At 39.0% G+C, this 23,852-nt stretch overlaps 2 protein-coding genes and 1 long non-coding RNA gene across 3 annotated transcripts in view; 1 reads left to right on the top strand and 2 right to left on the bottom strand.

Moving 5' to 3' along the window:
- LOC578942 (RNA polymerase I-specific transcription initiation factor RRN3) overlaps positions 1 to 23,852 on the top strand; it is a 52,471-nt gene that overhangs the window by 14,098 nt on the left and 14,521 nt on the right. The window contains exons 2-11 of the mRNA XM_030984145.1: positions 14,365 to 14,466; positions 14,831 to 14,887; positions 15,844 to 15,933; positions 16,723 to 16,873; positions 20,533 to 20,632; positions 20,814 to 20,883; positions 21,606 to 21,704; positions 22,128 to 22,199; positions 23,207 to 23,342; positions 23,550 to 23,680. Of these exons, the coding sequence (XP_030840005.1) occupies positions 14,368 to 14,466; positions 14,831 to 14,887; positions 15,844 to 15,933; positions 16,723 to 16,873; positions 20,533 to 20,632; positions 20,814 to 20,883; positions 21,606 to 21,704; positions 22,128 to 22,199; positions 23,207 to 23,342; positions 23,550 to 23,680 (1,005 nt within the window). The 5' untranslated portion in view covers positions 14,365 to 14,367. The remainder of the gene's footprint in view (positions 1 to 14,364; positions 14,467 to 14,830; positions 14,888 to 15,843; positions 15,934 to 16,722; positions 16,874 to 20,532; positions 20,633 to 20,813; positions 20,884 to 21,605; positions 21,705 to 22,127; positions 22,200 to 23,206; positions 23,343 to 23,549; positions 23,681 to 23,852) is intronic.
- On the bottom strand, positions 1,471 to 9,329 carry LOC100892613. Its single transcript, XM_030984144.1, has 2 exons — positions 2,078 to 9,329; positions 1,471 to 1,551 (listed from the first exon to the last, which is right to left on the bottom strand). Exon 1 carries the CDS (start codon positions 8,709 to 8,711, stop codon positions 2,790 to 2,792), a length of 5,922 nt encoding a protein of 1,973 aa, XP_030840004.1. The 5' UTR covers positions 8,712 to 9,329; the 3' UTR covers positions 1,471 to 1,551; positions 2,078 to 2,789.
- On the bottom strand, positions 9,866 to 10,970 carry LOC100892536. Its single transcript, XR_004063900.1, has 2 exons — positions 10,473 to 10,970; positions 9,866 to 9,946 (listed from the first exon to the last, which is right to left on the bottom strand). It is a non-coding gene; the product is annotated as an uncharacterized LOC100892536 (long non-coding RNA).

Genomic DNA, 23,852 nt, shown 5'->3' with positions numbered 1-23,852 from the left:
GTTGCTGAGATCTGCTAGGCCTTTCAACTATCTCTAACTTTAAGGACATCCTATCCAGCTTCTTTTCTAACTCGTTGAGTCTTGGCAGTAGTAGTCGTAAGACTGATGATTCTGCAGGCGTCTTGTCCTGGACCCGATCATCAACAGCTGCTACTATACCAAAATCGTGTGCTTGGTGTGCTCTTTCTACACGAAGTGCGATCTTCAAGGCCTCGTCAAAATCAAAGCCTCCGAGCTCGTGAATCTTAACTTGAAGCGGTTTGTCTACCCCGGCAACAAATCGTCGAAATCTCTCACCACCTTTTGCATTGTCATCATAAGACGGGAAAGCCTCTTCTACTAAGGAAGCAATGGCTGATGCAAACACCTCTAAAGGCTCACCTGGTTGGCGAGTTCGGGCAGTAATACAAGACTTGAATGTGTCAATAAACTGTGTCCGGCCGAAAACCTGAGAGAGTTTCTCTTTCATCTTCTTGAAATCCTTCTTGTCCGAAGCAGACAAGCTCTCCCACACGATGAAGGCTGATCCTGCTAGTCTTGCCGGAAGGAGGGTGGTTAAGTTGATAGAAGTGTCCGAAAACGCCTGTGCAGCAACTTCAAATCGACGTATCCATTGACGGAAGTCTTTGCCGTTCTCTCCCGTAAACACTTCTGGCAATTCCATGCGATAAGATGCCATACTGTAGGAGTCATAAGCAATCGACTCAACAGATATGATCATCAACAAGATATCAACCCAGTAAAACTTACTGAATGAGTCAATGTGAAGGAGGGGGGGGGGGTCACTCTGAGTGCAGATGAAGAAAATGCAAACTCAACAGTTGAAATACCTGTGGCGAGCGGCTATGATGGAAGGAGGGTGTATTCTGCAACTGAGGAAGTTGCTACGCCAACACTATGTAGAATATGCAGGTTGATATGGCAGAATGCTGTAATGTACGGCAGCCAAAGGCAGACTACGGTATACATGCAGACTGAATATGATAAGTTGCTAGAAAAATACAGAACTGTATGGAGGGTGAAGAAAAAAACCTCACTCACTGACGAATCAACGAATGCAGGAATATTCACCAAAATACAGCTCCAGTATGAAGAAGGGTAAAGGAAATCTCACTTACTGATGAAGGATGAATGAAGGAATTCACAAAACTACTGATGTAGGAAGAAATCAAGGCTCAAAAAGTCAAGATGAAACTTCAGTAATTAATGAAGGAGGTTGAATACACACAAACACTAACTGCCTCAGCTTAAAATGAAGGGAGGTCAATCAGTGCAGAAGAAGGGTGATATCATGCTCTCAAACATTCACATTCATATACAGATGGAGGGAGAATTTCACTTTGCAACTCACCACTAAAAACACTGCAGGAATTTCTACATATGAAGGAAGGCTGCAATTACAGTTTAGTGCAGAAAAACCACTGCTTGTTGCTGCCGCAGGATCAAAATAACTCAACGTTGAAACGGATGTTCATTTTCTGGTGACGAATGTCTTTATTTGACTTAACGATTGTCAAAACAAAGTAACAGTGATGAACAGTGCCGTGAAAACTGTGAACATAAAAAGTATAAAATAGCACAGAATAATAAATACCGTGCGAAAGATACAAATATATGTACACAAGTAAATATACAGATTACTTGTCAATTTAAAGAGTTGATAAACCAGATAGATGTTCTTAACGAGAGTTGTTCATACAGATATGATTTGTCAGAATGAGTATAAAAAGGGTTCATGATAAAACATTTATGATATGAGCTACAAGTCTCTTACGAGAAATTTGATAAACATGCATTAAGAGCATACTAGTTAAGACTATGAATATAAAAGCAAGTTTTATATGCTACTGATTTACAGAGAATTCTTATTCATGAATAATTACTCAAACATGAAATATTCAAATGGCTTTCCATAATTTAGCGTTAGATGTAAACAATCTCACGTGTGTGGAAAACTAGCTCACTGAACGCTACTAATCACAACATGAAAAAACACTTATAATGTATCAAAATTACAAACTGATAGATCATGTAAGTAATATGAAATTGTTCTAAATACATTTCTGCAATAACATACCTCGTTGGCAGGACTTTTCCATCCTTGGGCAGCAAAATATACCTTGAAACTTTGGCGTTTCTTGAAGACCCCACAAAACACATATTGCTTGGGCCAGGTCGTAATTCAGAAAAGCCAAGGGTCAACGCGTTCACCGAACTTATCGGCACACGGATATCAAATAATTTGTCCAACTGGAATTTTACTTAAAACGACCAACGATTTAGTTTTGACAGAATTTACTAATGTTATTCGCATTTCAATGAACATTACTTTACATTTCAGTACATAATTAATGATAATAACTTATTTCTTATGCTTGAATGTATGGAACTATTTTCTCGTGCGTACTAAAAATGTGTTTGTAGGCCTTTTATTGACATTGACCCGCGCTAGGCATGCGCTGTAAATCTTTCTTAAGTAACAAAGAGAAATTACTTAAAGGGCGATGCACATGTAAAATAGGTGGTGCTATGAACAAAAATTAAAAATACTAATGACAAATTCTGGCGGCAGCCACACTCCTACCCAAATCATCTAACTGATTTTTCAAACAACAAAACTATCTATTTGAAACAAAACAAGGAATTGACCGACTTACAAAATTTATAAATACAAATGGTCTTCCCCAAATTGAGAAAATATTTCTTAGAATGTCAGGGCAGGATGAAAGTCCAGGTTAGTCAAAGCCATTTGTCTGGGTAAAAGTGAATGTCAGCTATTAAAGTCAAGCTTAGTCTTCAATCGCCTTGTCGGTGCTGCGGATCAAAACTACCAGTTTGTGTACTGGCCTTTCAAGAGTTGTCCTCTTATTTACTGGCTTACCTTTTTTGTCCAAGTCTGGGGTCGCCATGAGAAGTCGCACCTTCCGGACTAGACCATCATCACTGGACATTGTTTCCATGACTCTCGCAACTCTCCAATCTGTCCGACAAATGGCTTCATCTTTCAAGAGTACTATGTCGTCTACGTGCACATTGGTCTTCTTTTCAGTCCAAGTTTTTCTTGGTTGAAGCGTGTGCAGGTACTCCTTCTGCCATCGTGTCCAGAACAACTGTGTCAAGTATTGGACTCGACGCCATCTTTTGCGGAGATAGATGTCCTCCCTTTCAAAGCTTCCAGGTGGAGGCAGTATAAGACCGGATTTCATGGTCAGAACATGATTGGGAGTCAACGGAAGAGGACCATCAGGACTTTCCAGGTTATCCACACTCAATGGACGGCTGTTTACGATAGCCATGGCCTCATAGAGAAATGTCCGTAGAGAGGAGACATTCAACTGCGTTCCGCACTGTTCCAATAATCCATTGAGAACATTGCGCACATTTCTGATTTGTCTCTCCCATACACCTCCCATATGGCTAGAGGAAGGAGGATTCATTTTGAACTCACAGTTCTGCTCCAGAAGATTGCGGGCGACATGGTCCGCATCCATCTCACGGAGAGCTTGTTTCAGTTCATGCTTGGCTCCAACAAAATTGGAGCCCTGGTCACACTGAATCCGCCTTACGTTTCCTCGAATAGCAATGAAACATCTCAGTCCGTTGATGAATGCATCGGATGACATGTCATCCAATACTTCCACATGAATGGCTCTCATTGCCATGCATGTCAGGATGAGGCCATAGCGCTTGAGCTCTTTGCGCCCTTCTTTGATTACAAATGGACCAAAACAGTCCAGACCGCAATAAGTGAAAGGGGGTGATGGCTCAAGTCGTTCACAAGGAAGGTCAGCCATCTTCTGTCCACCCAACTTGCCTCTTAGTCTAATGCAATGGGTGCATGTGCCGATCAGAGATGAGACAATGCTTCTGCAACCGATGATCCAGTATCCACTTGATCTGATTGCGTTGATGGTCATATTTCTACCTTGGTGAGAAATCTTCGCATGATAGTGAAGTGCGACAAGCATGGAAAGTCTACTACCCTTCGGAAGGATAATAGGGTGCTTAACTCCATACACCATTTCAGACCTCTTCATGCGTCCTCCCACCCGTAGGAGGTCTTGTTTGTCAAGAAATGGATCTAATTGACTCAGGCGGCTAGATTTTGACACAGCATGTTTGTCAGATTTGATTTGCTGTCTTTCATCACAGAAGGCTTCTTTCTGGACAGCATGCAGGAGATTTCTCTCAGCGACTCTTTTGATCTCAACATCATCTATGTCATGTCCCTTGCGCCTGTAACAACACCTCACTAGTACAGCTACCGCTCTAATAGCGCTGTCCAACATGGCGAAGCGGTTCAACCTATCTTCAAATGACGTAAAGGTTGAAATCTTGGTCTTTGACATTACTGTATGTACTGTCGAAGACTTCACTTCAACGTCGTCAGGAGAAACCTCTAGTGTGACATCTTGCTTAGCAACTTCACTTTCCCAAAGGAAGTCTGGTCCTCCTAACCAGTTTGACGAAAGAAGTTCCTCTGTTGTCAGTCCACGTGATGCGTAGTCAGCTGGATTATCACCGCTAGTAACATAGTTCCACTGACTACAACTTGTGGTTCTCAGAATACAATCCACTCTGTTCGCAACGAACATGTGGAAGCGCTTAGACTGGTTGTACAGGTAACCCAGAACAACCTTGGAGTCGGTCCAGAAGATATTCTTGACTGAGCTGTAGTCTAGCTCCTTATTCAGTATTTTTGCAACCTTGGCAGATAAGGTTGCTGCCTGAAGCTCCAGTCTGGGGACGGTAGACTGCTTGAGCGGTGCTACTCTCGCCTTTGCCATGGCAAGAGAGCAGTGGACTTGTCCCCTTTGATTTCGTAATCTGACATATGAACATTGTCCATATCCAGATAATGAGGCATCTGAGAAGTGGTGCAATTCCACTTCCTCAGCCTCTCCGAAATCTTTGGGCTGGAAGCAGCGAGGAATCTTTGCAGTTTCTAGCTTCAGGATCTCCTGTCTCCATATTTCCCATCTTGTCCGAAGATAGTCAGGAACGGGATGATCCCAATCCATCTTTTGTTTGCACATTTCCTGCAGAATCATTCTGCCAGCAAGGACAACTGGTGCAATGAGACCAAGGGGATCATATACAGACGCAACTGTAGCTAGAATACCTCGTCGAGTGAGGGGTTGATCCTTCAGAGTAAGTCGGAAGCAGAACTCATCAGAACTGACGCACCACTGAAGCCCAAGAGCTCTTTCGATTGGTGAGGTTTGTTCACCTAGCTGAACACTTGCATTCGTGACAGTGGCACGTTCCGATTTTGGAATGGTGCTGGTTACGTCCTTGCTATTGCACACAAATTTGTGCAGACGTAGATTGCCTTTAGCACACATTTGAGTTGCGTCCTTGATTAGCACAGCTGCTTCCTGTTCAGAAGACATGCTTTTTAGGCCATCATCGACATAAAAGTTCCTCTTGAGGAAGTTGGCTGCACGGTCACCGAGTTTCTTGTGGTCCTCCGCAATCTGTTTTAAGCCAAAGTTGGCACAGCCCGGAGATGAGGTTGCCCCAAAGAGGTGGACCTTCATCCTATGATCTACTGGGGTCTTGGAGAGATCCCCATCCTCCCACCACAAGAAACGCAGATAGTTTTGATGTGGATCTGCAACCTTAAACTGGTGGTACATCTTCTCCACATCGCACATGAATGCCACAGGACCTTGGCGAAATCTCAACAGGACACCGATGAGAGGATTAATCAAGTCAGGGCCTTGCAGGAGATGGTCATTGAGGCTTGTCCCAAGATACCTGGCGCTACAATCGAATACAACCCTGACCTTGCCAGGCTTCTTAGGGTGATATACCCCATGGTGAAGAATATACCACAAGCCTTTGTCACTACTATCACCGACCATCTCTGCATCACCGCGTGCCAAGATCTCCTTCATGAATACCTTGTAGTGACTGTGATATTCAGGTTTCTTCAGGAACTGTTTCTTGAGACCTGCTAATCGACCCAAAGCAGCCTGTCGATTGTTCGGAAGAGATGGCGGTCCTTTCTTGAATGGAAGAGGCATCTCATAGAACCCATCCTCTCTCTGGCGTAAACCTTCGGTGACAACTTGAATGAATTTTTTGTCATTTTGTGACATTGCATCAGCTTGTTCAGCTTCTTGGAAGTCCCTTTCCATGAGCTGAAGGAAATCCGATGCAGTCGCTTCCTTTAAGGGAGACTGGTAAGCGAATGTCACCTTCTTGATATCGATCGGGGCCTCTACCTTCATGCTGACTGTCCTGTATGTGTGGCCAAACGAATCGAAGCTGTTGGACAAGTCAGACTGACCTCCAACAATACTCCAACCAAGGTCTGTTTGGACAGCATACGGCTCACCATTTTGGCCTCGGACTGACGTCAGAGGAGCAAGGGCCTGTGCACAATTGTAGCCAATCAGAAGACCGACAGGACAGTCTTGTTTTGGCGCTATCATATCCTGCACACACACGAGATGAGGCCACTTGGAGGCAGTTTCTGGAGTCGGGATATGACTGTCGTCCAGAGGGATAGACTGCCTAGTAAATGTGGAGGGTAGACGAATTTTCTCCGAGGAATAAAAACCTCTGACACGAAGATTGTCATACTTGAAGGTTGAGATCGATATCTCATCTGTCAAAGTTGTCAACGACAATGTGGCAGGCTGGGATTGTACATCCAGGTCTTGGCCGACATCTTCGGAAAGGAAGGTGGTGTTTGACATGGAGTCTAGTAGTGCATACACTAGAACCTCCTTGTCAGGCCTCTCTGTACTAGAAAGGTACACAGGCACAATCATTGATGTAAGGTCACTACGTTCATCGCCTTGTACTTTGTGCGTTACAGCTTGAGGATTTGAGGTCGATGCGGTTTGAGCTTCCTTCGGTTGGCTTGATGCCAAGTTGGCCTTGTTCGAATCTCTTTGGTCCTCATGAAGGCAGCTTGGATGCCTTTTACTGCACTTCTTGCAGACCAGTCTGCTTTGGCAATATTTAGACATATGGCCTTTTTCAAGACAGCCATAGCAAAGTCTTTCATTTTTGATGAAATCCTTTCTCTGGGACATGTCTTTCCGAAGGAATTCCCGACAGTCATTCAGGGAATGATTTTGTCTCTTGCACAACAGACATTGCTTCTGTGAAGTTGAGCCAGACGTAGAGAGGGTTACCCGTTTTGAGACTGCGGTTTCCTGTTTTCTCTCTCTAGTCTTGCCAACATCCACAGTGAGCAGAGGATCATTAGCAATGTCTGCTTCGTTGCCAATGAAAGAAACGAAGTCAGCAAACCTAGGATAACAAAGTCGCTCCCTTTTTGTCTGTGCCACCGAGCGATTCCATCTATGGACGATATGATCTGGTAGTCGAGCAACCATTCGGTTGATCTCTCGTATATCATCCAGTATGTTGAGATCGACAATCTCAGCCTTGGCTACCAGACACTGTTGAAGGAAGTCTGCAAACCGCTGCAGCCCATTGCGATCCTTGCTGGTTATCTTGGGCCACACATCCAACTTTGTCCGAAAGGCTTCAGCAATAGCAAATGGATTGCCAAACCTCTTTTGAAGGGTGCTCTTTGCTTGCTCAAATGCATTTTCTGACCTCAGGAGAAAGTAGCCACTGACTGCCTCCTTTGCTGGACCACCAAGATACCTTCGAAGGTAGTGAATTTTTTCACCAGGAGGGATGCCTCTTCGCTCTACCAGAGTAGTGAAAGCCGACACCCAATCTGGATATTGGAGTGGGTCTCCAGTGAATATTGGCGGCTCCGGAACGGGTAGACGACTCTGAGCCAAGGCATCAGCGAGATCTAAAACTGGTGATCTTGGCTGGAACATCGGAGCTTGGGGATCAAGCACTACTTGCGCTTGCTGTGACACGATGGAGGCTGGTTCATCAATCAATTTGCTTTCTAACTTGGGAGATGCCCTTGGGATCACATCAGTTGGATTTGGCTGATCTTCGATCTTTTTGACAACAGTTTTACCTCCACGCGAGGATGAAGAAGAGACTGTGCTGGTTCCATCTTCTTCATCGTAGACTCTCATAATTGCTTCTTGTGCCTTGAGCTTGCCTTGTAGTCTTTCCTCTTCTAGTTGTCTTTTCAGCTCGGACATTTTGAAAACTACTTGCTTCCTCCTCATTTCTTCCTCAAGTTCCATTCTTTCGAGCTCCTTTTCCCGTTCATTTTGAAGCTTCTGGGCTGTAAGCTCTTCTTGTAATGCAGCGGCTTCTGCTGCGACTGCAACTCGTCGTGACGATCTGGAAGATGTCCTCGAGAGTCGTGATTGTGTTGAGTGCGCCAACCGAATTGATGGTTGTCTAGAAGAAGACATGTTGGATACCTTATCAATATCCGATAAGATATTACGAACAGAAATAGAAGATTCATCCATTGCCTCAATAACCTCATCATCAATGGAGTCTTCATTGAGCCCTTTTAGCTCAACAAATATCTCCTTCAAAGAATTGAGCCTAGCAGTAATGTCAAGCTTATTCACTGCTAAGCTATCACCATCAATGTTTTGAGACAATAAGCTATTTCGAGTAGATTGTATGATCGAATGCAAATCTATATGTTCAACAAAAAACTTACCTTGAAGGTCGTCTTCTTTATTCTGCAATGCTTTCTCTGTCAATTTGACAGGACGAGTGGAGCGGCGAAGTGTTTCAGGAGGTAAGTTAGTCGAGTCAGTAGTCAAGTTATTTTCAGTTGGTTGTTGCCCTTCCATATTGAACGATATATTTTTGAGGTAAATAAACCAACGAGAAAATCAGTATTTGAGATCAAATTTAAATAATCTTGACCGAAATTTGAAGTTTGAATTTGAATCAAAGTTTGGAAGTGAAATAGAAATGGGCGTGTGGGAGTGGGCTGGTAACAGCAAATGGCAGTAGCTGATAACAAATAGCAAAGATAACTGCTTTAACCCAAATCTCAATTCGGGCACGATAAAAACACAGCGCTACGCAGGACATACAATTCGATACATTCAAGCTTTGAAATAATAAAAATATCAAACGTAGCATAGAATTAATGATATTATCATGAATCCAAATCAATTCCAATATCAACAAGGTAACCCGATTTCTAATCAATTTCAAATTATTATGACCTTTTGTTCCCTTGTTCTTAAAGGAAAACACTATCGGTAATCAGTTTCTTTTTAGTTTAGAAATTTTTTCAATCTTAATAAAAAAATATCCTTTCAAATGAACTTGATCATGTTATTTTGTCTCAAAATCATCTATAAGTGCACACACAAGGTTATTCTTGATGAGATGTTACATACACATAACAAATTCTGTAAACTTATCTCCACTCGTTAGATAAGTATTTTAAGAAAATGATAATCTTAGCTGAAAATTTAAATCCCAAACATCATAAGGGAATCAAGTCTTATGTTGTTTTAAATTACGTTATCCAAACAAATCAGAATAAATAGCTGTTACAATTCTGGGATACGAACCAAGACTCTGTTAGAGATCTTAAAGGTTTTAAATCTGAAATTCTCTCGAGAAGTTGATATGCAAGCCTAAATCAATCTTTAGCTTGTTTATTGCTTAAGTTTCCAAACGAGAAATTTCAATCGCATATAAATGTTCTAGTGTTCTTTCTTTGATTTCAATCTTCAATTATTTTGATGAAAATGAACCTGACATCCTTGAGCGATGATCAACCTCCAAGCCGTTTGATTGCCCGTGTCTTGCCGAGTTCCTCGTCAGCTTCCTTAGTGGCCAGGTGAGGACGAATGCAGTTCCAGACATCACATCAAATATTTGGCTTGAGTAGTTGATCCAATTATGGATTTCTCAGGTGTCATGTCCATCCGAGTTTTCACTGTTGCTGCCGCAGGATCAAAATAACTCAACGTTGAAACGGATGTTCATTTTCTGGTGACGAATGTCTTTATTTGACTTAACGATTGTCAAAACAAAGTAACAGTGATGAACAGTGCCGTGAAAACTGTGAACATAAAAAGTATAAAATAGCACAGAATAATAAATACCGTGCGAAAGATACAAATATATGTACACAAGTAAATATACAGATTACTTGTCAATTTAAAGAGTTGATAAACCAGATAGATGTTCTTAACGAGAGTTGTTCATACAGATATGATTTGTCAGAATGAGTATAAAAAGGGTTCATGATAAAACATTTATGATATGAGCTACAAGTCTCTTACGAGAAATTTGATAAACATGCATTAAGAGCATACTAGTTAAGACTATGAATATAAAAGCAAGTTTTATATGCTACTGATTTACAGAGAATTCTTATTCATGAATAATTACTCAAACATGAAATATTCAAATGGCTTTCCATAATTTAGCGTTAGATGTAAACAATCTCACGTGTGTGGAAAACTAGCTCACTGAACGCTACTAATCACAACATGAAAAAACACTTATAATGTATCAAAATTACAAACTGATAGATCATGTAAGTAATATGAAATTGTTCTAAATACATTTCTGCAATAACATACCTCGTTGGCAGGACTTTTCCATCCTTGGGCAGCAAAATATACCTTGAAACTTTGGCGTTTCTTGAAGACCCCACAAAACACATATTGCTTGGGCCAGGTCGTAATTCAGAAAAGCCAAGGGTCAACGCGTTCACCGAACTTATCGGCACACGGATATCAAATAATTTGTCCAACTGGAATTTTACTTAAAACGACCAACGATTTAGTTTTGACAGAATTTACTAATGTTATTCGCATTTCAATGAACATTACTTTACATTTCAGTACATAATTAATGATAATAACTTATTTCTTATGCTTGAATGTATGGAACTATTTTCTCGTGCGTACTAAAAATGTGTTTGTAGGCCTTTTATTGACATTGACCCGCGCTAGGCATGCGCTGTAAATCTTTCTTAAGTAACAAAGAGAAATTACTTAAAGGGCGATGCACATGTAAAATAGGTGGTGCTATGAACAAAAATTAAAAATACTAATGACAAATTCTGGCGGCAGCCACACTGCTGGCACCAGTCATTTCGATGGCGTGGGTTCGAATCCCACCGCTGCCACCAGTTGTAAAGTCCCACACAAAACAAAAGTGGTCTCACATGGTTGAGGACTTGAGCTGCACTATCAGATTTTATTCCAACCACAAAATGGCTGCCAAGATGGCTGACATCCAGTCCATCAAACAATAATAACCAATCACAAGATTGGACAATAAATAGGTAACCAATAGAAAAGCTTGTAAAAGATAGAGTGCCATGTGCCATGTGTGCTGGGTTGAATAGCTAAGAGATAAGGAAGAGTGTGTGTGTGTGTGTGGTGCTATAGCAGGTAATGTGCATGAGGATGAATGAATAGGGACAGAACAATAGAAGCCAAGAGCTAGCAGACATGAGAGAATGAATGTAGGTCAGGAGTGCGCTAAAGCATATCGGAGTGGAAAGCTAAATGTACAGTGTAAAATAAACAAGTAACCACTTGGATCAGTGAAATTAAAACCTTACAGTAGTCTCAGTGGAACAACCGACGATTAGAGAGACTGAAGTTTTCGGTCTATGACATGACATGTACATGTACTTTATCTTCATGATCTTGCACACTAAAAATACAGGTGCTTGTTCAGAAATCTATCCAAAATTTGACCCGTAACTCCAGTGTGGCCGTGGAGATACCGTAGATCTACCCAAAATGAAGTCAATATTCATCAAATGTCCGAATAAAGATCATGATTAATAGGGTCTAGATCTAGACTTTAGACTAGGCACATTCATGGGGCACTAGAGGGCGCTTTGCGCCCGTACGAAAATCTGAATGGCCTTGCTGCGGTGGGTCGGCAATAATCAGCCCAAAACTTGGATATGGGAGGGTGGAAGGATATATCTTTTTTATAATGTTATCCGGTCTTACCCTTAACCATCCTAGTCTATGTTTAATCTATGTAGAAATAACATGCGAGTATGATAAGAGAAACATCGGGACCATTACTGAAGTAACTTTTTAAATATTAGCCTAGAAATGACCACCAAACGGAAAAAAATTGACATTTTTTCCCGACAAATCTTCATAAAATCTGAGTTATAAACAAGTCACATCTAGGTACACTATAGACCGAAAGCTTCAGTCTCTCTAATCGTCGGTTGTTCCACTGAGACTACGTCTGGCTCCACTAGACCTCCGATTATAGAGACTGAAGTATGGCCTATCCGGGACTGTACGAGACTGTACGGAACAAATGGTTCGGTTCGACCGGACCGCGATGAATGAGATATGCAACAAGATTTTCAATCTTTACATCCTCATAACTGCTGCAATTATAATAAAAATTAAAAATAACATATATATAGCTTATTTGAATTAGGATAGCTTGCTGATTTAGATCCTAAATTAATGATTAATCCGAGAAAGTCTCGTCGTCAACATTATCCGTCTTGGTTTTAGTTGATGAATATTCATTTTTTCTTTTCGAACGTCCAATAGCTACCGTACCTACGTACGAGTCAGCCCGGCTTGACCAACGAACTCCCACAAAACGAGTGCTCTGATTGGCCATTTGGCTATGTTTTGGTAGGTTGACCCGGAAATATTTTGGCCGCCGGGTCATATAGCCCTATGTTTGAGTGCATGAACGTACTGTTTCACAGTTCAGACATACAAGTTGGATAATTCATATAAGTAAGGCCGTAAATTATACATTTAATATTAAGTTATCAGATTTGGATAACTGCAATTAGGACAAGTGACATGCCGACCTAATTTACATCTGATTTAGAAATCAGAAAATTAGATCTAAATAAGAAAATCGGGAAGAAAATGTCGTGAACGAAAAGATGTTCATAGCCACCCCCACGGTACGAGATCTCTGGATTACCATCTGTATTGGGGAATGACAACAAATGTCAGTTTTATTAAAGAAATGACCCAAATCAGATGGTTATTTCTGTCTAGGTACACTAATACAAATACGATTTTCTGAAAATTCAGGTAGACCCTATGATTTTTTAAGTTTCTTTCAAGTATATTTCTGCGCATTGCAACGCCAATATTCTTCACTGCTTCAAAATCACCCTTGAATTTTTTTTTTTGCAACGAATTCGATACGAGGTCCGCGAGTGTTCCCCGTTCCTTGCGTGTTGAAAGTTTGGTAATAATACATAGTTTGCATTGACTCGCGCACGAAAAAATGGTCGAAAACGAAATGTCAAATGAAGAAATAAACAAGCTTTTGTATAGTTATAAGAGTTCTACCGAGGTTTCTTTGTCGATTTAATTTATTATATAGTCTCAATTAGAATTCAGAATTATCTCACTGAAAAGTTAAGAAACCGACGATGTTCTCGATCGTAGTTATTTTCATTTTGCCAGCAGCCGATCTAGCGGTGTTTGGGCAAAAAGCTAGGCCGCAGCCTTCCCACCTCGAACCTTTCCGAGTCCCGCTAAAATGGCGCTCTGCGGAGCTCCGAAGCTGCGTTGGAATCGCTGCAAACTCTCAGCCGGCCAGCTCCCCCCGACGGACCATTCGCGGTATGGCGAGAGTGTGTGTGTGAGGTATGATTTTGGATTCGAGAACGCGCGTCATCTTCAGCTGTCAAATGCATACGACCAATTTTACATGTACGATTTTTAGTACAGATACTTGGTCAGTTTTCTTCTTATATCTTTGGTTTTACAACATTTAAAAATATAATTTCTTCAAATTTGCTCCTGACTCGGTTCAGACTAATTGTCTGATGTGTTTTCAAGTCAATTTTTTGAATATATTTGTTTGCGTGAATTTGCCTATTTAGACCTAATAAAAGTTTTTGTTTCTGGCGCTTGTTCAGAAGCCTATCCAAAATTTGGCATGTATCTCCACTAAAACATACCCAAAATGAAGTAAATATTCATCAAACGTTTTAATAAAGATCATGAGATAAAAGTTATGCTTATAACCTGTTTCGTGTCAATTTTCTTGTTATTTTTGGAGTATTTTTCGGAAAAACATTGATAATAGTATACACTTTTTTCACAGGTTTCATGGCAAACCGCTGCACAATACAACTTACAAGTGCATACTGATGGTGGGTTGCGGGCAAGTGCATGCCTGCGCTGGGTGAAGTTATCTACCGTAATGAGGAAGGAGGATATGGCGGTAGATAACTTTGCACAGGCGCGTGCCCGCCCGCAACCCACCATCACTCAGTATGCACTTGTATATTGTGCCCCCAAATTTTTGTCTTTTGATGTCAGGGGCCCATTGGTTTTGTGGGTGGATCATAACAAAAACTTATCAAAACAAAAGTAGGTCTAGGATTATGAATTTTTAAAGTACCGGTAGACAGTCAAAAATGGTAATTTTTCATGGTTTTGCTCGTATTTTGGATTGCTTTCTTAGTTCAAACATGTTTTGTAACCCTTTCTTTTTCAGATAATGGCTTCAAGAAAGACTCCCAAGAAGACTCCAAGGAAAAGCAGGCGGGATAGCTGGGTAGCAATAACGGCAGAGCATGTGTTTGCAGAATATGAAAAGGTAAAAATCATCAAAAATAAAATAATATAGACTAGTACCAATGGGCTTTAAATCTTCTTTCTTTTATTATCAGCTCTTTTGATTGTGTTTTGCTCGACTCATATTTTAGGGTCATTTTACAAGTGCTATCTCTGAAGTGATATAGAAAACTAAACAATTATTGTGTATATTTAAATCTGATTTATAAATTTCATTGATAATATAATATTGCCATTTGTTTTTAGTAAAATAGAAATTTGATAATTAACATTTTTACAGGTTTATTGCAACAATAACTGAGTAGGTAGTCCCTGTATCCCCTGACATGTTACCTCATTATTCAATTAAAACATGTCTTTTCTTTCTTTTCCATGATCATTTTCAGGGAAATACTGTGCCATACAAAAATGTCTTGGACAAGCTTCCTGATCCTACTACAGGGGTAAGTAAGAGAATAAATACATTTTTGTTGTAAAGGAAAGAAATGAAGAAGAAAAACTGAGTGAAAGTTAGCTTTCAAACCTTTTGGAAAGGATTTATGAATCTTGAGTTTGTTAACCCAGAGCACTGACATCTACATGTAACATTGTATTTTGTAATATTTAAAATAAACTTGAGGTCTGGTAAAAAAAAGAAAAAATGAATTCTCCAGGCCTGATAAAAACCCGATTTAAATCGGTTTCCCGATTTTTTTTTTCTTCCCGATTTAAAAAAATATATTAAAAAAAAAAAAATCCAGATTTTTTTTTTTTTTTTTTTTTTTTTTTACCAAATCTTTTTCTTCCCTATTTTATCCTGATTTTCCCGATTTTCCTATAATTTTCTCAATTCTTCCCTATTTTGCCCTTTTTTTCCCCAATTTTCTTACTCGAAAGGGGGGAATGTTGTTGGATGCCATTTTTTTCCTCGCGAATCCTCTTCTTTCTTTTTTTTACTCAAGGGGGGCGTGGTTGAGGTGAAAACAAAAAAACTTTTTTTTTTTTAGTGCTCACTATCACCCCTGATTCTCACAGAATCAACAAAACTTACACTGAATGTTCAAGATTACAAATAAATGTCATTGCCAAACAATTTTGGTAGAAAATGTATACTGGCTGAGTATTGTAATGAGCATACAGAGATAAGGAAATGAAGGTAAGTAGGCCTGACACCATCTGTGTAGTCCCATATACAGTTTTCTGTGTACGGTGCTTATTACTTTACCAAGACTGGGCCAAATTTATTATGATTTTGGTGGCTCCAGAACCTTGCAGTACACACCAATACTTACATGCTACATGATCAACTTTTTCTGATCCATTCCACACCTTTTCTTTCACAATGCAATCGCATGACTAAACTCAACTTAACCTTTAATATTTTTTTTATTCCAACTTTTTATCTAATGTTTCTGAACAGGCAGAAGAGTTGACCCATTTATTATGTCAGCTACAGGGGTGTGTTTCCAGACTAGCAAGTGAACATGAGGCCCTCGTCAGGGCAATACTGGTAAGTTGAAGCACACATTATGTTGAAAAGATCATCAATAAAGGGATGGGGCTCCTCCATAACTTTTTTGGAGGGGGTCTAGATTGAACTTTTTAGAGTCTTTATGCCTGAACCCTATGTCAAAATTTGGAAATTTGGGAGGGGTCTGGACTCACAGGCGCCCATGTGTCCTGGTTGCATTTTAGTGTGTCAAGCTAGTTGTGTGTGTGTGGAGGGGGGGGGGAGGGGATTGAAAGAGAAATTTGAATGTAGCATTGTAACAGTGATCTTGTATTGTTCTGATGAAAGCATAGATATTGATGGATATTTCTACAATCCGTCCAGGATTTCATGTATTTATGCATTTATATCTTTAAGTCATTTTGGAGTCAAACTTTTTTTTTTTTTAATTTGTCAAAATGTCAAGGTTTATTTGTAAGAAAAAATGGGAAATAGCATTTTTTTTAAAATAATTCCTCTACTGTTGGCTGTGCATGTTACAATACCAGCAAGCATTTGCTACACGATAACTTGTTTCAGAGCCTACTTGTCTGGTGAGGCCTGAAATGAGAAGTTACATTTTGTGCATGAAAGTTACAGGGGTTGTACGACACATGCTCTTGTGACAATTGCCCTATGGTCAGTGTCATACATTTACAGAATTGCTTCAACTTCAAGCCTGGACCCAACCTACACTTAACCTACATCAAAATTGCAACCTTAACCCTAACCCCTTATCTTTATGTCAACGCAAATGTCGGACATCTGTATTTATCAATATTGAAATACATTTTACCTTGTCTTATCCAGCGTGTAGACTGGGTGGAGCGAGATGCAATTGTCAGAGGTCACTACCAAGCCTTGTTGGTCAACTTTGTGTCGGCTCAACCCATCTATCTGACCAGGGTACTGACCACCCTTGTGCGTCACTTCAATCCACAAAATCCTGTACCACCTCCAGGTAAGATGGTGTTTGTTTGTTTGTTTGTTTGTAGTCAAATATGGTTATTTATGACAGATCCACTAACTTAAATAGACGTTGATTAATTTAGTGGTGTAATGGTTAGTTGTAGATATATGTTGTGGTATTGTGGTTCATTCACTTGACTCTTAAATCCAAAGGTTGCGGGTTCGGATCTCGGCCCAGCAGTTACCTCCTTTGGTAAGAAAGTAATTTAAATTTGTCACTCTCCACCCAGGTGTAATAATAATTACAGGGCTTCATGAAGAACAGCATTTAAGCTGCCTAGGCTTCCCAGCATAAAAATAATTCTAATCATTAGTGCTGTCGTTGACAGGCGTTCTGTCGATGAGCTTGTCAACAAAATTGTATTTTGAAGGGAACACAACATGTCAACAAAGATTCAATGTTGTTGACGTAAATACATAAAGTGACATGATATGCAACAATCACTGAAAAATCAAACAAATTCATCACAAAAGTGGGGTTTGGGATTCAGAAAAATTCTTCAACAAAGTCCAACTATGAAAAAGAAGAGAAGACAGCATTTTCAAAATGTTTGAAGAGTCACAGCACAAGTATGTACCACAATTATTTTCCCCTTTAATCCCCCCCCCCCCCCCCTTATACCCATTCTCCCAACACAGATATGGGTCATTCCATTGGGTTGGGTCATAAATTGTGACATGAAGGTTCAAAATTCAGAGTTGTTGAATAATTTTTATATTGTTATATCCTGTTTTTAACACCCATTCTTCAATAGATTCCACTGAAATTGTGTGTATTCCTTCGCACACTTTCATTTAAAATGAAAAAACAGACACACCAAAAAACCAACGTTACAAGGACATCTTTTTTTTACTTGCTCAGTTATTTTCTGATCTGAAACTTTGTCACAGTCTGTACTCCACTTTTTTGTGTGTGGAAAACATTTAGATGATGGGAGCAATAGTTTAGAATACTTAAAACTTGAACACAGCAACATTATATCAATTTATAAACATGAAACAAATGAGGAACTAGCAATTTTCAGATCATGTTTTTTTCTAAAGGGTAATCTTTTCTCTTGCATAGAAAATCTTGGCTACATTCCAAGAAATGTGCTAATTAATTGATGCATGAAACATATTTAATGAGATGATAACACAATTGAAAGGAAACCTGCAAGATTTATGGTCTATATTCACCTCAACACCTCCAGTTACCAATGTTACACGGACATCATGTCCGAGTAACATCCGTATGATATTAGAGTAACATCCGTATGATATTAGAGTAACTGTCCTTTTATACTCATTGAAAAATGACAGACTACATCAAATGTCATCTGAAATATATTTCATCCCTTGATCAGTAAATTAAAAATCAGTATTCATACAAGAGGTATATTGATAGATATCAATGATCAACTTTATATCTTCTTCAAAATAGTGATTAGATTGGAAAGATCTTTGTTTTCCAGGAAGGTTTCGATGACTGGTCATTTTGCCTGCTCTCTTGATCTCTCTCTGCCGGAGCTGAATCCTCAAGGGAGGTAGAGGAGCCATGAATGATATGGATGCAGCAATCTAATAAATATGCATGAAAAGAAATAAATGAAAACCAATGAGTAAAGAATATTAAATGAGATAAAAATAAAACAAAACTGTAAATTGTTTCTGTGATTTTTCATTTCAAACGTGTGTTGTGTTTGCAATTATCAAGTACTTCTATCTAGATCTGTTGTAAAATCAAATTGTAAGAATTAAGGATGGAACAACTAGACAGAGGATTGCAAGATGGATAGGGAGGCACCATCCTCACTTTTGGCTCGTTGCATGCCAAAATAGAAGTAGGTATTATTATTGGTTGTTCATTTTAATTTTTCTTTTAAGTTTAATATTTGTGTTGAATTATAAATTTTTGTTAAAAAATTATATTTGTTATTTATCATTATTTGGAGGGGAGGGAAGGTGTTGAAACCCCTTATCCCTCACTTCAACCTTTGGATGAGGGGGAAGGGGGAGCCAGATCAATGATTATTTAATTTTTTTTTTTTTTTAAATTAAAAAAAAAAAAAAATTATATTAAAAAAAAAAAAGGCTCATTACATTATTATGTATCCAATATTAATTGAATCGGGGGGGGGGGGGGGTGCCCTCCCCCTTTAGCCTATTCTTCTCTATCTCAACCCCAACCCCCTTTTTTGCCCAAAATGTTGGTATTTCGGGTCTCAGATTGAACTTCCTAACTTGAAGGAAACAATGTTCAATAACTTGTGTTTTTCGTTAGGCTTAGCCATCATTGTTCAATGGCAATTAATTGCACCATATAAATAATATTAATTAATTTAACACTTGTCAGAAAAAATCTGAGGTGTAGGAACATCATGAATATCATTATTTACGGGATGCTTATAACAAAATTCAATTTTTGTCTAAGAAATTAGCTTTTTAAGGGGAAAAGTCCGGCATTGATTTTGCATGTTTCGTTATAACACATATATCAGTATGTGGGACAACAGTAAAATATTCACTCACACGTGATGGTTTTGAAACCGTTTTAAGCTATAAATAACACAATTTTAAACGGAATTACATTTAAACAAAATGGAATTTCATTGTCTATGATAATAATTCAGGCCATAAAAATAACTTTAAAAACAAATTACCTACCAATTTGGGCGCTGACGGGCGAAAATGGCTGCCCGACGTTATATGGACATTCTCACGTTTGTGGTTGCAGTGTAGGGGTAGGTCGTCGCAGTCCGGCAAAAAACATGTTCTACGCATTCGTGAATAACTAGCAGGTCATTTTAACACCGAAAACTGAAGCTAGCGGGCTGGTTTATATCTCAAACACCGTATTTTCACACCGACGTTACCAAATTACGAAGCACATCGCGCCCGATTTTCGCGGTAAATTAATTGTTTTCTTATATTTACCGACCAATTTAATCCTCATTCTTTCTACATATGTTCATGAGGGGTTGTACCTTCCTAATAAGATGAAACTTTGTGAGAAAATAGCTTGCTAAATTTGTGTAAAATGCTAGAATTACCGCCGTTACGAAAAAAGTGCCTAGGACATTGTTGGTAACGTCGGTATTGTGTTTTTTCAATATAAATTAACTTTCCGATTTTTTGCACATTTCACTTGAGCTTCTCAAACATAGTAGGGGTATTAAAGGTGACATGTTTTAAGTAGGAAACATTGCATTATGATGATTTTTTTTTTCAGAAATAAGTTCATGAAAATGACATGTTTTCATGTCACAACTTTCACCCTCAAAATCGCTGAGACATCGGTAGTAAAACTCACAAAAAAAAAAATATGAAGAACAAGTTTCTGTTTTCATGTTTATTTATTATGTACTACATTACTCTTCAATATAACATACTTTTATTTTTCTAAAACTCCATTTAAATTTGAGTAAATAGCTTCTAAACATTCAAACACATGAAAATGCTGAAAAGACCCAACCCGATGGAATGACCCATATCTCTTCTTGTTTCCCTGCACATGCATACAAAAATGCAAATTAATAAGCAGAGACTTTTTACCAGAACCTCCAAATCGCTAGGCCGCTGGAGCAAGCGTTGGGAGAATGGGAAAAGGGGTCTCTCACTTTCTGTCTCTGTCTCTCATTCTTTTCTTTTTTTTGGTCTGTATCCCTGCAGCTTCCAGTGCAGATGTAGATGGTGATCATCACAAGGAACAGGAAGAGAAGTTCAGAATGGTGCACTCCACCCTCCAAGAAGTTCAGAGGGTAGTTCCTTTGTAAGTATGAACGCAATCATATGTACCATTTTGGTGTTCCACATTATTATCAGTCAGTGCGACTGAGTTATGAAGAACTGAAGGGTAGTTTTATCTACTTGATTAAATTACTGTCATATTTGTCTTGTGTCATAAAGGATGTCATGTTATTTATATATTTCTTTTTCTTTCTTTTCCGCAGACTTCCCAAATATCTTCTCTCGGTCTTGGGTGATAACATGCCACATGCCAGGCAATCGTGTTACATTCAGGTGGGTTTATTTGTATGTGGATGGATTATTTTCTGGTGTTGATGCAAGTAAGTAATCATTCAAAGTGCTGTGCTGTTTTCAAAGATTTTGAGTTTTTATGCAGACAAGGTGCAGCCGAGTAGATAAAATAACACAGGAATACTAGTTTTATGTCATGTTTTTCTGGGGCTCCAGAACATGTGGAGTTCTGATATACTGTTTACAACTAAATTAGGTGCACACCTTGTAATTTGATGTGTTTGTACTTTTCATAATTCAAAAATGACAGATGAGCTGGTTGCATTGGGGCCTTTTGTTGACTACTTTTAGATATAAGCTTAAATACATTACATTCTCAAGAAACATGAATTGGGACAAATCAATTAATTGTTCACATACTTCAAAAATGTCAAAACTTGGTAATGGTGTGAATAATTGATTTGTTTACTGTATGCGTGTCCCTCATCTTATTTTAGCCCCCCCCCCCCCCCCCCCACCTGTCTCCACTCCAGGGTGTAGAGATCTCATGACCAGACACCATAAAGCTTACTCATTTAAATGTCTTTCCTCTATAGGAGTGGTACATAAGAAACCTACTTCATGTAAGTCAGTACCTACCAGAGCTCTGTAAGAATATCCTGGAAATCATCATAAACAAAATGCTGGAAGCTGATGTTCCAGATCAAATGGGCAGACACTATATAAAGCATGCTAATGTAAATGTCTTTCTCTATTCCCCATAGGAGTGGTACATAAGAAACCTGCTTCATGTTAGTCGGTACTTACCAGAGCTTTGTCAGGGTATCCTAGAGATCATCATACACAGAATGCTGGAACTAGACGTAAGTACAATCACCCTTGAGCGCCTTGTTAAGCCTCATTCAGATATTAAGCGATAAACAGCCGTGGTACATTTATGAGGCTGTAAAATAAGCAATAGGCTTAGTGAATATGCATAAAACCTTTGTTGCATGCAGTTGCACTTTTTTTAATGCAAAATGTTTTTATAAAATTAGCAAATATGGCTTTCCATAGACTTTGATATAGAGTGGTTTTGTAAAGGGCTGCTGTTGCTGTCAAAATGTGTGATCTATTAAGAACTGTCAAAAATAGGTCCGTTTTGGGCGCTACGTATCTTTTTTGTTAAACGTTAAAATTATCAATCATAGGTTTGATGATGTTGACCACTATTGCCAATAATTTGTTATGCCTTGGATTTCACAGAAACTTTTTTTAAAAAATTAATAATTTTTCCCTTTATACAGGTTGGTCTTCCCAAAGATGATGTCTGGGAACCGGATGAGAGGGAGGAAGCAGACACCCCTCAGTTTGCTATGGTAACAATGCCCTCCTCACATCTTTAGAATATCTATTAAAGTATACATGTTGCTGGATCTTGATAATTAATAGCTTTATTGAAGAACAATATTAGGATAGTTATGCTAATATAATTTACATGGATATTGGGCTTACTACAAATATTTTTAAAGTGCTGAACAATTATTTCACTAGCTTTAGTCAAGTTATCCTGTATTGTGAGTGTTCACATATTGCTCTATTATTGAAGTTGAATATAGGGAGACAAAAAAATCATACAAGGCTGTTGAGATGCAAACTTTTGTAACCATAATCCTATTGGAAGATATCTCATTTTAATTTAATTGAATGAAAAGGATGTATCATGGTTTATGAAATCATTATTCAGTTCCTATCAAGTAGTACCTGCCTTCTATCCCCACTTAGGGGAAACTGGTTGATTTGACATCAACTGTTGACATTAGTAATGGTTCACCATACATGGTGTTCTGCTGCTAGAGCGTACTATTCAAAGAGGAAGCATCCGGTTCATTTTTTTATAATGTCGGTCAGTCTTGTTCAAGTCTCTCTCTCCTTTTAAATCCTTCCATTTGGTTGTCTGACACATGCACCTACGATAATTGCACATTGGTCAAATATCCTACACTAAAAACATTCTTAAATTCAACCTCGAACCAAACACTATACCTCCCTTCCCTAATATAAATAATCTATGACAAAACAATGCCAGAGGAACTGGTGGCAGAGCAAATTTCAAATCACCTTTATCTTGCTAACATGTAGTGGTGGTTATTTTACCTGACTGCTAAGAAAGCATAAATGCTTGTTAAAAGGCAACCAGAGGACCGACGGTTGTAGGTCCTCTCTGAGAGACCTAGTAATGAGGATTAATGCCTTACCTAATTGCCGGATTACAAGACCACTACTCTACCAACTGAGCTATTGCGCCTCCCATGTAGCACTATTAAATTTCTTTAGCAGTTTTGGAATAGATTGATTAATTTGTCCGTACTTTTTTTTTTTCCAGGATGGATTGGATGATGAGAAAGTAGAATCGAGCAAAGATGACGAGGAGAAAGTAAAACTGTCCGAGAAGGCAACCAAAGTTGATACCTTGATGTGTGTCCTCATGGTCTTTCTCAAGGAATCGTGCTTCAAAAATGGTTAGTATCCTCTGTCCTTATTCAGTTCAATACTTATTTCATGAATATGAATATTTTACCCAGTTTTAATGAAATACTAAGCCAACATTGGCATTCGGTACAATCGTCTGGCTTGGCATTTTACCCTAGATTTGACTCTTATTTTGTATAACATATTGCAATGGATTGGCAAATTTTTCTTTTGTTCTCTCTTTGGTGTTGCTACAGGTGAATTTTTGTTTGAGGAAACCAAAGTGTTGCATCGTTACCTGCTTCAGGTGTTTGAGAGTGTCCTCCTACCTACTCATGCTTCCAGTCATGTGCAATTCCTTTTCTTCTACTTCTGCAGCTTCAGACAGGTAAGTGCTTGACTAAGCTGTTGATTCATCATCATCAACTAATGAAGGCTTTTGCGCTGTGACGATAACCCCTTCTTCCACTTCTTCTTGTCCCAAGCATCCTTCTCATTTAGACCAACCTTACTGCTTTCTTTTTTCTCCATATCTTTCATTATTCTCCATATCTTTCAAT

The sequence above is a fragment of the Strongylocentrotus purpuratus genome, unplaced genomic scaffold, assembly GCF_000002235.5.
Source record: "Strongylocentrotus purpuratus isolate Spur 01 unplaced genomic scaffold, Spur_5.0 spur5_scaffold_14, whole genome shotgun sequence".
Classification (NCBI taxonomy): domain Eukaryota; kingdom Metazoa; phylum Echinodermata; class Echinoidea; order Camarodonta; family Strongylocentrotidae; genus Strongylocentrotus; species Strongylocentrotus purpuratus.
This window is presented reverse-complemented; position numbering and strand designations above follow the sequence as displayed.